Source organism: Pristis pectinata, chromosome 27 (genome assembly GCF_009764475.1).
Source record: "Pristis pectinata isolate sPriPec2 chromosome 27, sPriPec2.1.pri, whole genome shotgun sequence".
In the NCBI taxonomy this organism is placed as follows: Eukaryota; Metazoa; Chordata; class Chondrichthyes; order Rhinopristiformes; family Pristidae; genus Pristis; species Pristis pectinata.
The window spans coordinates 16,725,768-16,739,596 of NC_067431.1; the positions used below are offsets into that span (position 1 = coordinate 16,725,768).

The following is a 13,829-nucleotide window of genomic DNA, read 5'->3' on the forward strand; positions in this document are numbered from 1 at the left end:
GACAACAGCAGCTGGTATTCAGGGGTCCTGTTGTCCTCACAACCTAAGTAGGACTGAGGACTTGGTCCTGGCAATAATCAGGTTGGCCATCACTCTGCATGTGGTCATCAGTAGTTAGGGAACACTGAAGAGAACAATATGTTCATATCTAATCCATCTAGCAACACACTTATTGTTCACGTGGTTTAGAAGAGGAGGCCCCTGTTCTTGCCACCTCTCCTCAACAGCAACATACACTCATGTATTTGTCATTTAAGGTCTGCAAGAAATCCCACCTGCGCAGGTCCTGGCTGAGATTTATATTTCCAAGTAAGGATGGGATGTGACTTCACATTCACCCTGTAGTTATTTGAAAAGCAAAAGAAATGCAGATGCAGGAAATCTGAAAATGGTGGAATAGTCAGCAGGTCAGACTGCATCTGAGGTGAGAGAAACAGAGATGATGTTTCGGGTCAATGACCTTTTTCCAGAAATAGGAAAAGTTATAAATCAGTCATGGTTTAGCTGCAGCAAAGGAGGCAAGAACAAAGGGAATGCTGGAGGTGGGGGTGGAGATCAAAAGAGACTTAATGACACAAGTGGTGCTGGTGGCAGCTGGAAGAGGGTGATGAAGGCTTGTTATTCACTGCTGATCTGTCTGGCGGAGGTGTAGATAGAAGAAGGTGAATGAGAAAGAAATTGGATAGTTCTGATAAAAGGTCATTAATGTTACAGGCTGATGACCTTTTATCAGAACTATCCAATTCTGATACAAACTGGAAAGATTCTCTATCTGAATTGTTGGGTCCTGAGGGCTGTAATGTGCTGGTTGGAAGATGAAATGCTATTGCTCCAGCTTATGCCAACCTGTAAAGTTATCAATATGCAGCACTAACCCTGTTTTTCTCTTTCCACAGATGTCACCTGATCTGCTGAGTTTTTCCAGCTTTCTCTTTTGTTTCAGGTTTCCAACAACTACTATGTTGTTTATCTCGTGGTTCCAGTATTATCATCTTCCACTCTCCTCGGTAATCATCCATCTCCCTCTATTTATGTCCCCTACAGACAGATCAGCTACAACTAACCAGTCTTCATCAACCAACACCAGTACTACTTGTGTCATTCAGTTTCTCTTGGCCTCTGTCCTCTCGCAGATATTTCCTTTGATCTCTCCATTCCTTCTCTTCTCAGCAACTTAAAGCATGCTTGTTTTCTAACTTCTAGCTTTGATGAAAAGTTATCAACCTGGAATGTTTAACTGTGTTTCTTCCTCCACAGATGCTGCATAATCTGTTGAGTATTTACTGCATTTTTTGGTTATGGTTGCTAGAGTACCCAAGTGAATACTCCCCAGTCCTTCTGGCTGGTAGAGCTTGAATCTTTTCTAGCAATAGAGCCTCTATATGTTTCTGACATTCATTTTCTACATGGTGGCAGCTGCTGTGTTTTTACAGTCACGGTAAGTGGCTGGTACAGGTCAGTTTCTGGTCACTAATATTGTCAAAGGGGAACTGGGTGCTGGTTATCTCATGGAATTACAAGGAGAACTGATTAGACCTCCTTTTGTTGCAGGAGGTTATTGCCAAGTGCACATGTGCTGTATTGGTAACATGCCCCTTGTCCTCTGCTTGTTGGGAAAGTCTCGTATGCAAACACAGATTGCCACTATTTCTGATTCTTTGATTCAGTGGATTGGAGGGTGGGGTGGGGGAGGTGGGGTCATCATTTGAACCACAACATGATTAAGTATGTCCTGAAAGGACAACCATATGGGGCTTAGGTTGTTTCTTGCTCTTCTTCCTCTCCCCCCCCCCCCCCCCCCCCCCTCCCCACTACTGCTGAGCAACAGGCCAGGGCTGTGGTGAGTTATGGTAAGATTGTGGAGCATGCAACAGGTAATGGCAAAGTGTTCTACTTCAGGCTGTCTCCTGTCTAGTCCAGAAAACAAACTTCATTTCGATGTATTTATTGGCCTCAACTCTGGTTGTAAAGTCTCCCTCCAGTTCTTCCAGAAGTGAGGAATCATGGGCACAAGAAATAACCTGAGTCATCCAAAAACTATCCTTCATTCTGGTACAGCAACTAAAATCTGGTGGGCACAGCAGAAGAAAGTCTTGCAAGCATCCAGGGCACAAAATATGAACCATGAGGGTTTATTGACAATAGCCTCACACTATCCATACATTTGGGGAGTGATGGTCTTTTTGTTGATGAACAGATTAGAGTTTACATGTGGCGTCTAATTCTACATGTGGGCAGTCTATCATTCCGTGAGTCTTTGGGAAGCCTACAATCTGGGCATATCCCCACCCACCCCACTCTACTCAAGGAAAAGGAGATGCATGTCACTCTGCTTATGCAGAGAATCTCCATGATGTTGTGATTGTAGCAGTGAGCTAAAATCTGTCTGATGTGTGATACAGCCACTGCAATCAGAATCAGATTTATTATCACTGCCATATTACGTGAAATGTGCTGGTTTGTGGTAGCAGTACAGTGCAAGGACATAAAATCTATAAATTACAAAAATAGAGGTCATGTCCCAGATGGTGAGGGTCCTTGATAATAGATGCCGCTTACTTGAGGCACCGCCTCTTGAAGATGTCCTCTAATGGGGAGGGTTGTGTCTGTGATGGAGCTGGCTGAGTCTATAACCCTCTGCAGCCTCTTGCGATCCTGTGCATTGGAAGCTCCATACCAGGCTGTGATGCAACCAGTCAGGATGCTCTCCACCGTACATCTATAGAAATTTGTAAGGGCCTTTGGTGACATACCAAATCTTCTCAAACTCCTAACAAAGTAAAGCCACTGGCCTGACTTCTTCGTGATTGCATCAATGTGTTGGGCCCAGGATAGAGATGTTGCTGCCTTGGACTTTGAAGCTTCTCACCTGTTCCACTGCTAATCCTCAATGAGGACTGGTGTGTGTTCTCCTGACTTCCCCTTCCTGAAGTTCACAGTCAGTTCCTTGGCCTTGCTGACGTTGAGTGCAAGGTTGTTGTTGCGACACCACTCAATCAGCTGATCTATCTCACTCCTGTAGCCCTTCTCATCGCCATCTTATTCCAAATGTTTTTGCAGCCTTCACTGTAGTAATTGGAGAAAAAAGTCCACCATTCTTACTGCTCCTCAGACAGCTATACTGAGCCCTCCTGCAACTGAATCGCCAACAAGCTACCAAACAATATATAACACAGTTGCAGAGCTTCCACCTGCTATTCTGAATCTCAGCTCAATGTGGCAGAACAGACATTTAATGAGCATTGTTTGAAGATTAATATCGTTATTCATACTTTGGGCAATCTCATGATTCAGTGTTACAAAATGTAGAAGGCATGCCGTAATAGACTGGTGGTGGATCCTACCCAAAGTTGCGGATACCTTGAGTAAACAAAAATCTTGGACTGTGCAATGAAATTTGTACTCTTTAATATAAGAGTGACTCACACTTGTACCCTGCTGAATCCTTGGCTTCACTACCTGCTCTGCAGATTAGTTTTGTTAATCCCAAAGAATATCAACAATTTCTCTTTTCCTTTCATCCCCAAGATTTCAAGAACAATTATCTCACCCAAGTGGCAATTCTTCTACCTGAGTGGATGCTCAGTGATTAGGTATATTCAAGGCTGAAATCAATAGATTTTTGGATACCCAGGGAGTAGGAGGAAATGGGGACTGAGTGACAGTAGTAAAAGTGTAGGATTAGCTGTGGTCTTACTGAGTAGTGAAGGACATTCTAGAGACTAAATGGCCACTCCTGCTTCCATTTATAGGCCTAAATTCACTATGAATAGATTTAGCTGGATATTAGGCCATAGGAGGGGGCGTCACACTCCAGTTGGATCTTGTCTTTGTTGTCTGTACAATTAGTTCTCATGAAAGGTCACACAAGTGACAAACCTGCCCAATTTTTAACACCACTACACTGGAGGTACTGCAGATGACTTGGCTGGGATCATTCAACAGATCAGATTGAGAATTAATCCTGGGACATTGTGGTCTGGATGATTCAGCCTTTTTCCAGTAAACCACTAGAGGGAATAGAGAAGCTGTGAATGTTTTTCTTCTGCAGGATAAAATAAGAGGATATTTAATAGAGATGTTAATTATTATGATTGTTGATGGAATGAGAAAGTTCAACTAGTTTCCATAGATAACCAGAGAACACAGGGTTAAGATAATCAGAATAAAAAGATAAGTATTCTTTTTATTTAGAGTTATTATAACTTGTAATTTACTGCTTGAAAGTGTGGTGCAAGAGGAAAGGAAGTTAGTTATTTGAAGAGGAAATTTCGTAGTGCTTTTGAGGAAAGAAGAGAGGGGATTGGAATTCACTTCTTAGCTCTTTAATAGGCATGAACAGGGAATTGGTAAATTGGTTTATTATTGTCACATGTGCTGAAGTACAGAGAAAAACTTGTTTTGCATGTCGACCGTACAGATCATAGTAGATCATTGAGGTAGTACAAGGGCAAACAATAAAAGAATGCAGAATAAAGTGTTACGGTTACAGGGAAAGTGCAGTGCAGGTAGACAGTAAGGTGCTAGGCCACAACGAGGTAGATTGTGAGGTCAAGAGTCCATCTTATTGTACTAGGGGACCGTTTAATAGTCTTATAACAGTGGGATGAAGCTATCCTTGAGCCTGGTGGTACGTGCTTTCAGGCTTTTATATTTTCTGCCTGATGGGAAGGGGGGAGAAGAGAGAATGTCTGGAGTGGGTGGGGTCCTTGATTATGCTGGCTGCTTTACAGAGGCGGTGAGAAGTGTAGACAGAGTCCACAGAGGGGAGGCTGGGTTTCCATGATGTGCTGAGCTGTGTCCACAGGATGGGCCAAGTGGTCTGTTTATGAAATGTTCTTCCGCATTGAAATTACTGAAGTGGGAATATCAACAAACACAAATTGATCGTCTTTAATTCATTCTCTCTGCACAGCCCTACTCCCCTTATACTGACCACACCCATCGCAACAAAAGCAAGCACCTCCCCTTCAGAGAGATTGGAGTGACAATTGCTCATTCCCATGCTTGAGTGTCTGTCTACAGGGATCTCTTGATGTTCTGCTGCTGCAGTAAAGTGTTGGGGTTTGCAGCACTGTTGGGAGCAACAGCTGACGTGAAGTGTCCCTTTGTAACTGCAGAGAACACGTGGTGCAATCAAATTTATCTTCATCCAAGTGTTTTAAAAAGGTTAACAGGGCACTGAAGGGAGGGTTCAGCTCTATAATTTAACTGGGAATGTTCCCAGTTTTTCAGGAAGTGCCTCTATTAGTTTTGGTCTAAGCAGCATAGTGATTTTTCTTATGTGGAATGTGCTCTCTGCTGTGCCAGTAAGTTTGTGGTGACGGCTCCTTGAAAGAGGTATAAACTCATGCAGAGAAATGTAACCTCTGTGAAGCTGAACTCCTAATTAGTGCCTGCCCTGGGAAAGTTTGATGGGAAAGTGTAACGGGAGCTTAACTCTGTGTCTAATCTGTACAGTACCTTCCCATATATGTTTGTTGGAAGAGTGATGTAGAACAAGCTCTATTCATGGGTCCATGATGTAAATTTAGAATGATAGGCAATTATCCAGTTTGTGAAACAAACCACAATTCCAATGTAGAAATTTTCTTATCTAGTTACTCCCGTGGTGTGACTCACATATTAGTAAAACCATCAGGGGAGTTAAAGCACCATCAAACCCCATGATCAGCCAACAAAATGATATAAACAGTGAAGCTTAAAAAACAAATAAAGTATTACAGTACCGAGTGAGGTCACAAAGATGAGCCTTAAAAGCTTGAAAACACAGGAGGCTGCAGACACTGGAATCTGGAGCAACAAACAATCTGCTGGAGGAACTCAGTGGGTCGAGCAGCATCTGTGGGGGGGTGGGGGGAAGGAATTGTTGATGTTTCAGGTCGAGACCTTGCAGAGTCTCGACTCCAAACACCGACAATTCCTTTCTCTTCCTCCCTCTCTCTCGCGCCCCCCCCCCCCCCCCCCCCCCAGATGCTGCTCACCCTACTGAGTTCCTCCAGCAGATTGTTTAAATGCTTGAAGATGGCATGAAAAGGACTGGAAGGGATAAGGCTTTTCAGTCTTGAATGATGCAAGAGACGTAACCTCATTTCAGCCAGCAAGGATGCAAAGTGGTAAAAATGTCTAAGGAGAGAATTGTTTGGAAGCTCGGAGGAATTAGAGAAGAGTTCATGAGTAAAATCAAATCACTCCCACCCCCAAAAACTGCTGTTCCTCCCACCACAGCTGCTGCTTCATCATGACCAAGTTGCCCCTCCCCCCATCATTCCCATTTATCCTCCTTTACCCAATCATTCCCATCTCTCTGTCATTCTCCCTTCCCAGATTGCCTCCACCTTTCCTGTTTAATGGTAACCCTTCCCTTTCCCAATCATGCCCCTTCAGTACTTGCAACCCAGTTACTTATTTAATGAGACCTGGATAATTGTCTGCAGACTGCCCAGCAGACTCTGCCTTGTTGCTCACTGCATCAGTGAAAATCAGGTCTGAGGCCAACATAAAAGAAATTCTGAACAAGGAATGTTCCAGAAATTGACAGGCCTGAATATTCTGGAAACTGAGTCAGTTGTTATGACACATTCTGGACAATGCAGTTACAGACATAGACAGTTTAACATTTCAAAAGAAAGGAAAGATTTCATTTTTACGATGCTTTTTGTGACCCTTGGTTGTATCCAAGTATTTTTCATCTATTGAAGCATATTTTTGAAATGTAAATGCTATTGTAATCGGAAATGTAGTCAACAAGTAACGATAATTAAGGTGGAGTTCCCTTCATTTTGATTTCAATGAGATTGCGGCAAGCCATTGGGTTAAAATCCTGGTTAAAGTCTTGGTATTTCTTTGTGTTTCCATGTGGTTTTAATATCCACAGACTTCACATTCCCAGAATGCCTGAGCTCCACAGTCAGGGATTAGGAGCCAGGCTGATCATCAGTTCATCTGCAACCACATATCTCCTTGGTGCAGCAGTAAAAACAGGCCCTGGGGTGAGTTACTGAGTTGGAAGCGGAATTTTGGAGGGATAATACCCACATTTCTGGGTAATTTAGGGTTGAAATATTTAACAGCATGTTGGAAATCAGATTGTTTTGAATGTCACCAATTAAAGTAGATTGATGGAGGCTTGGAGATTGCACGAGGAAGGATAAACAGTCACACTGTCTGAAGGTCCTCAGGAGAAATTACTTTTGTCACAGGCGAGATGGATTAACTTGTCTCATACTTTTAATTGAACTTAAGATGAGAACTGTCCGGTTTTACCCTGGAGCCCCTAGAAATATATATTTTTTAATTTTTTAAAAATTTTATTCACAGTGTTGTAACAGGCCCTTCTGGCCCAACAAGTCCGCACTGCCCATTTTAAACCCAAATTAACCTACCTGTACATCTTTGCAATGTGGGAGGAAACCGGAGCACCTGGAGGAAACCCACGCAGACACGGGAGAACATACATACTCCTTACAGACAGCAACGGGAATTGAACCCTGATCGCTGGCGCTGTAATAGTGTCACGCTATATTAGTGGGATGTTGAGTTCTTGGTCAGTCCCAAGTCATCGCAAACGGAAAGGTTCCTTGTATAAGGTGATATTTTACATGCCAGTGGTTCTCAAGCTTGGGGTCTGTGGACCTATAGGAATTGGTAGGGACATCTCAGGCAGTCTGCACGTGAATTGCATGCCACTCCAGCATATGGTTGGCAACCAGTAGTGAGAAGACAGAGGCAGGTGCTCCCATTTGGGTTAGGGTAATCCCAGATAGGGCTGGTCTGGTCACAGCATGATGTGTGGACAAAAAGCAGCAACAGTAGATGCTGAGATGTTGTAACTTTTTGAGAGACACCAATATTGCAGAGGTTTTAATTATTTTTCTGCACTTTTTAATTTTCTTTTGCATTAGTTCCAAACAAGTCTGAGATGGAGTTGCCTTAACTTAATTCAATTAAATCGATATCAGTATCTATTGAGTGGAAATTGAGGCTAGGAATTACTTCTGTGTAAGTTATGGTGGGGTGGAGAGCAGTTGTACAGGAGGATGTTATATGACAATGAAGGTTCTCGATGAGACTCTGGAAAAACATGGACCACTTCCAATCTCTCCGGAGTTGCATTTTGCTGAAGGCAGACATTAATGATGAAATTCCCCACTGCCTTCAGTGTGCCAGCGCAGTCTTTGGTCAGTTGAGGATAAGGGTCATTGAAGATCGAGACCTCAGACTTGGTGCAGAACTCGCGGTCTACTGGAAGGCTGTGATCCCTGCCCTTCTGTATTCTAAGACTTGCATCAGGCACCTTATTGCACTGGAAAGATATTGCTAATGCTGTCTCCATAAAATCCCCCAAATTCACAGGATAAATGAGCCAATGTCACTGTCCTGTCCCAAAATTGCATCTTTTAGGCCCTAATTACATTCAGTACTCACCTGACTGCATTGGGCATGCCATGTTGTTTGCATGTCTGACACCAGATGCCTGAGTCAGCCACTTTATGCTGAGCTGCACCATGGGAAGAGATTTCCTGCTGAACAGCAGTAAAGATACAAAGATGTGTTCGAAGGCTCCTTGACAGAATGTTGCATCCCCACTGACTTCTGTCATATCTACGTATGCTCTAAATGGAAAAGGAACATTCGGGATGGCATTGAGACCGTTGACTCCACGCATCAGGAGTGCACAGAAGCCTAGTGTAAGTGGTGAAGGAGCACAACACTTCACAAATATCCACCTGCTTGCTTTGTCAGCCACAACCTGCCCCATCTATGCAAGGGTCTGTAGTTCCCACATTGGCCTTATTAGCCACCTCAAAACCCACAAAACTGGAGTGGAAATGAGTCATCCTCAATCAGGGCTTCACACCTTCAATCTTCTTCCTTAATGCTTGGCCATGTGAACAAAATTTGGCTTTGGAAAGAATTAGAAGGAAATTCTCGTATGATTTCAGGGGATTTAGAGTTAAAGGTTACATTCAAATCACCCCTTCCATGTAGTATTTTCACACGATGCGTATAGTACAACATTATAGTTTTGATGCAGATCTGAGACTACATCCCCTTTTGCAATGTGGTCTATCAATCAAAAGAGCTTAGTATTCACTCCATACATCTGGGGCAGTACATGGAGAAGTCATCGTATCCACAGGCGAGCAATTTTTTTGGGGAGAATCGCTGTCATCTTTGACAGTGGGAAAGATCGACTGGTGAACTATTAGTGAGGCGATTGACATGAAACATATGCATCTTTCTTGGAGGATGTATAGTATCAGAAAAGCCCGAAGACCATAATGCTTCCACTGACTCCCCATCCTGAGAACTCACCATCTCCTGATGGTGTGCTGTGCTGAAGAGTCAGTCAACTCCTAGCAAAGGTTCTGGCAGTCCCGATGGATTACTACATTCTTTGCACTTTGGCAGATGTGATTCTGTGGGACAGGTCTTGCATCTCTTGAGGAAGAACTAACTAATTACATTGTATGTACAGCACAGGCTTAACAGTTTGTGTTCTGAATCTTTTCCTGTCCCTCTTCAGCTAACCCTATCAACATATTCAATTCCTTTTGCATTTGTGTTTATCTAGCTTTCCCTCGGGTTCTACGGTTTTCATTCCAACTGTCCCTTGTGGTAGCAAATTTTAACATGTAACCACTCCCCTGGGTAAAGAAGTTGTCATGAGTTTCATATTGGATTTGTTAGTAACAGTCATATATGGCTCTGTGCAGTGAATTTGAATCTCTGCAGTCATTCCTGATAGGTGTAACTCTTGGGTATCATTCTCCTGTGCTTCAATATTTACTTTAAATAATACCAAGACCAGAAATATTCATTGCATTCCAAATGTGGTCTAACCATGTTTTTACACAAGTGCAAACACTTAAGTTCTTTTTAGTTCTAACCTTCTAGAAATGAACCCCTGTGGTTTTAATGGCCATAACATTTTGTTACCTGTATCTCTAGATCTGTCTATTCCTCCATTCCACTTACACTTTTACCCCCACAAAATAATTAACCCTATTTTTCTTATAAAATTGTAAACTCACATTCTCATCTATAGAAAAGCTAATCCTTTTGGTAATGAAAACTAAGTAGTCCTGAAACCAATCCTTGCAAAATATTATTTCCTACCATTTGCCATTCTTTTGTGACCATGTTTAGCCCCTGTTCTTTGCCCTTCTATGGCCATCTCACTTTTTATTCTGCCTACTTATCCAATGTCTCCATATGCTTGTCATGATTCTACTCACCAAAGAACTTTTGAAATCCAAATTATATTGATCTGGAACTTCTGAACGGCACCAGTGCTAATGCTGAATTTCCATTACTTCCATGCTTGTTTCCAACACCTCAGACATATGTGCTCTCTTTTACCCTGCTACCTGGTGATACCACCTGCCCCTATGCTGCACAGATGGACTCGTTGTGGAATGCAAACGGACGGCATGAACTCTATAAGCTTCCTTGTATTTCCTCACGACGCAGGAGTCCATTCATCCTATGAGTCTATGCTGGCCCTTGGAGCAATCTCATTTTCCTACTTATTTCCCTGTAACTTATTTCTCTTCTATGTGCCCATTAACACGTTTCTGATTCTTCTACTCCCACCTATAGTAGGGACAAATTATTGCATGCTACTAACTAGCACCCTGGGGACGTGGAAGGAAACTGGAGTGCCTAGAAAAAACATATGTGGTCACAGAGTGAACAAGCAAACTCCACACAGACAGCACCAGAAGTCAGAATTGAACACGGCTTGCTGGAGTTGTGTGATACTTGCAGAGTTGCTGTGCCATCTGTGTGCTCTTCAGGCTGGGATGTTTGTCCATTGAGTCTTCAGCAGCCAGCTACTGTTTGTATCATCTATGATACAATATAAATGCTTATCCAGGAGGGTAGGGATTACTCATAGTATCTGTTCTGAATCACTGTTTATTTATGGTCGAGATTACTCAGTGTTTCCATAATATGTTTTTATTCAATTAGAGTTACTCAGTGTTTTTAACTGTCATTTACTTTGTGTGTGTGTGTGTTTTAATGTATTAAAGTACAAACATATTTCCTAATATTTTTAACATTTGAAAATATTTTTATAATCCAAAATGCCTCATATTACAGGATGTCTTTGATTCAGCATTGATGAAGCATTCAGTGGCCCAGGCAATAGTGATGATGAACCTCTGCTTCACCTGACCACTCTGAAGTGCTGAGAGCCAGGCTGCCCATGGAAGACTGTGCCAGGACTAGGCTGAAGCAGACAGTGTAGTACAGGGCATGCAGCCAGTGATTTTTGGAGCAATGGAAAATCTGCCTGATTATGTCTATTTCATTTTGCTGTTCAATTTCTTCTTTGAAAATTTCTGCAAAGCTGATCAAACATGGCATTTGCCTCTAGAAACCTTTGTATGTTCTGTTACATTCTTGAGTAGATTTCAATTGTGTTTATTACCACCAATGTTAAGCAACTTGGTATGAAGTTACCTGGCTTTTACTAGCGCTAGCATGATAACAGAGGATATGACCTTTCCGTTTTTCTTTCAGAAGCTGTGCCTGGGATGAGTTTCTGTGTGATGGGGGCCGGTGGTCTTTTTGCCAGTTTTAACTGCAATAATTTTTATGATTGTTTGGACAAGAGCGATGAGGTGAATTGTGCTCACCGTCACGGTAACTAGCTTTCTTCTGCATCTGCTCTGATATAAAGCTCCACAGAGGGCATGGTGGATATCCAAACTTGGTGTCAGAAATATGTCATTTTCCAGGCCACTGAAATACTTTGATCCTCATGCAAAACAAAATTGGTTGGTTCCAGCTTGATTAGATCAATGTTGGCCACAGAATTTATTGTGAATGATGCAAAATGGATATTTTTTCAAGGGGTTAGGGGTTCCTCATTTTATCTGTACTGATTCACTGGTTGAGGAGTATGAGCTGTTTCCTGGTAGTCTGTGTTCATTAAGGGTTAATGATAACATTATAATTGCATGGAGTCACTGTTACATCACTGTAAGAGTTATTGAGAGTGGACATTACAGATTATACTATTGCAATGTCACTTTGTTTGTAGTATAACTGTTGGGAGTCACTGCATCTTCAAGATAAAGGCCACTCAGTATAATTGTCCAGTTATCGTTTATTCAGGGTTACAAGTACTTACTGTGTTACTGTACAAAGTAATTGTTAATTAAAGGTAAGGGCTACTCAGTGCGTAATTCTCCAGAGTCAATGTATATTCAGGGTATGAACATTCATTATGTAGTTGTATATTGTTAGTCCAAGGGGTGAGGATTATCTATTGTAAAATAGTACAAAGTAATATTTTATTCAGACTATGCAGAACCTACAGAGCATGGTCAGGTCCCACTTTACCAAGGAAGAGGAAGGGATACTTTCCACCGACGTTCCCCATGCAGGGCCACACCTATTGAGACACTTATTCTCCCCACGTCCCATGTCTAGCAGATTCTGTTCCTAATGAATGGACGAGGAGAGGCAGAGATGCACATTCCCTTTATGTGTGTTTTTAAGGATGTAGCTCACATTGGGAACTGTCAACTTCATTCAGAGCCAGCAAGGATAATAAGGTAGGGAATGGGAATGCCAGACAGGGAAAAGAATTTTCATTATCATATGAGGCTGATCCAGGGCAGACTAAGTAAAAAAAAAAATCCACCAGTGGAACAAAATAGGACAAAAATTGAAAGTCTGAGAACAGCAACTTGATTAATTTGATAGTCAGGTCCTCCCCGTGTTATGGCAGGGTTCCGTTTCCGGGAACGGTTCGTAACCCAAACAGTTCGCAAGTTGGAAATGCAGCCGCGAACTGAGTTCTCACCCAGCAGAAGATGCCTGCAGCCCCACAGCAGCCGACAAATCCATCCCACCGGTCTCACTAATGCTCATTCGTAGGTAAAGGCTGCACATAAGTCAGGTGTTTGTAAACTGGGGAGGACCTGTATCTATAATTATCATTCATTTTATATGTAAATAGAATTTCTCAGTATATAAATCCCTAATAAGAGATTCTGATGTTATGTAACTAATAATTATCCCGGTATCCCATTGCTTTGTTTAGATTGCGGAGGGGTTCTGACTGCTCTGGAAGGATATCTGGCCACTCCCAAACACCCTGAGCAGTATCCACACAGGCAGGTATGTAACCATGACATAAGTTAGATCACATCCATTTCACTGATCCTTCAGCTGAAAATATCACAGCATGGCTCGACAACCCCCTTTCCTCGGGATTGAAGATGATTTGCTTCCACTCCAGATTCTGAGGTGGCTATTGAGGACCATGTGAGAACTGTGGTCTCCTTCCACCAAGACAGAAGCTGGCAGGCAGGAGGGTATTTTGTGCGCTAGTTGCTCCTTCACCACTCACACAAGCTCTGTGTGCTCTTGGTGCCTTGAGCTTATCAGTACCATCTGAATGGTGCAATGAGATCTGTGAGTCCTTATCCACCCATTGCTGAAAGTGCTTTGCTGCACATTAAGGGATTTGTGATCTCACTGTTTGTAACGACCAGATAAATAATTCTGTGCTTTTTTTTTTTGAGGGATAAATATTTATCTGTATTACAGGAAAACTTCTACTCTTTCTGAAATAATGTTGCAGAATGTCATTCAGTTTACATCCAATCTGAAAATAGCCCTCTGACATTGGAGCAATTCCTCAGTATTCCACAGGGAGTGTCAGCCGGATTTAAATGTTTACTTTAGGAGTGGGACATGAAAAATAATCTCTCGATATTGAGGAAAGAGCATTACCTATTCAGCCCTGTTAGCTATATGGGACCCCTGACTGTAGTCGAGCTGTTTGATTGTCAGTGCACCAAAGG

At 42.4% G+C, this 13,829-nt stretch overlaps 1 protein-coding gene across 1 annotated transcript in view; it reads left to right on the forward strand.

The window, feature by feature from the left end:
- mfrp (membrane frizzled-related protein) overlaps window positions 1-13,829 on the forward strand; it is a 35,721-nt gene that overhangs the window by 11,808 nt on the left and 10,084 nt on the right. The window contains exon 8 of the mRNA XM_052039705.1: window positions 13,064-13,140. Coding sequence (XP_051895665.1) covers window positions 13,064-13,140 — 77 coding nt within the window. The remainder of the gene's footprint in view (window positions 1-13,063; window positions 13,141-13,829) is intronic.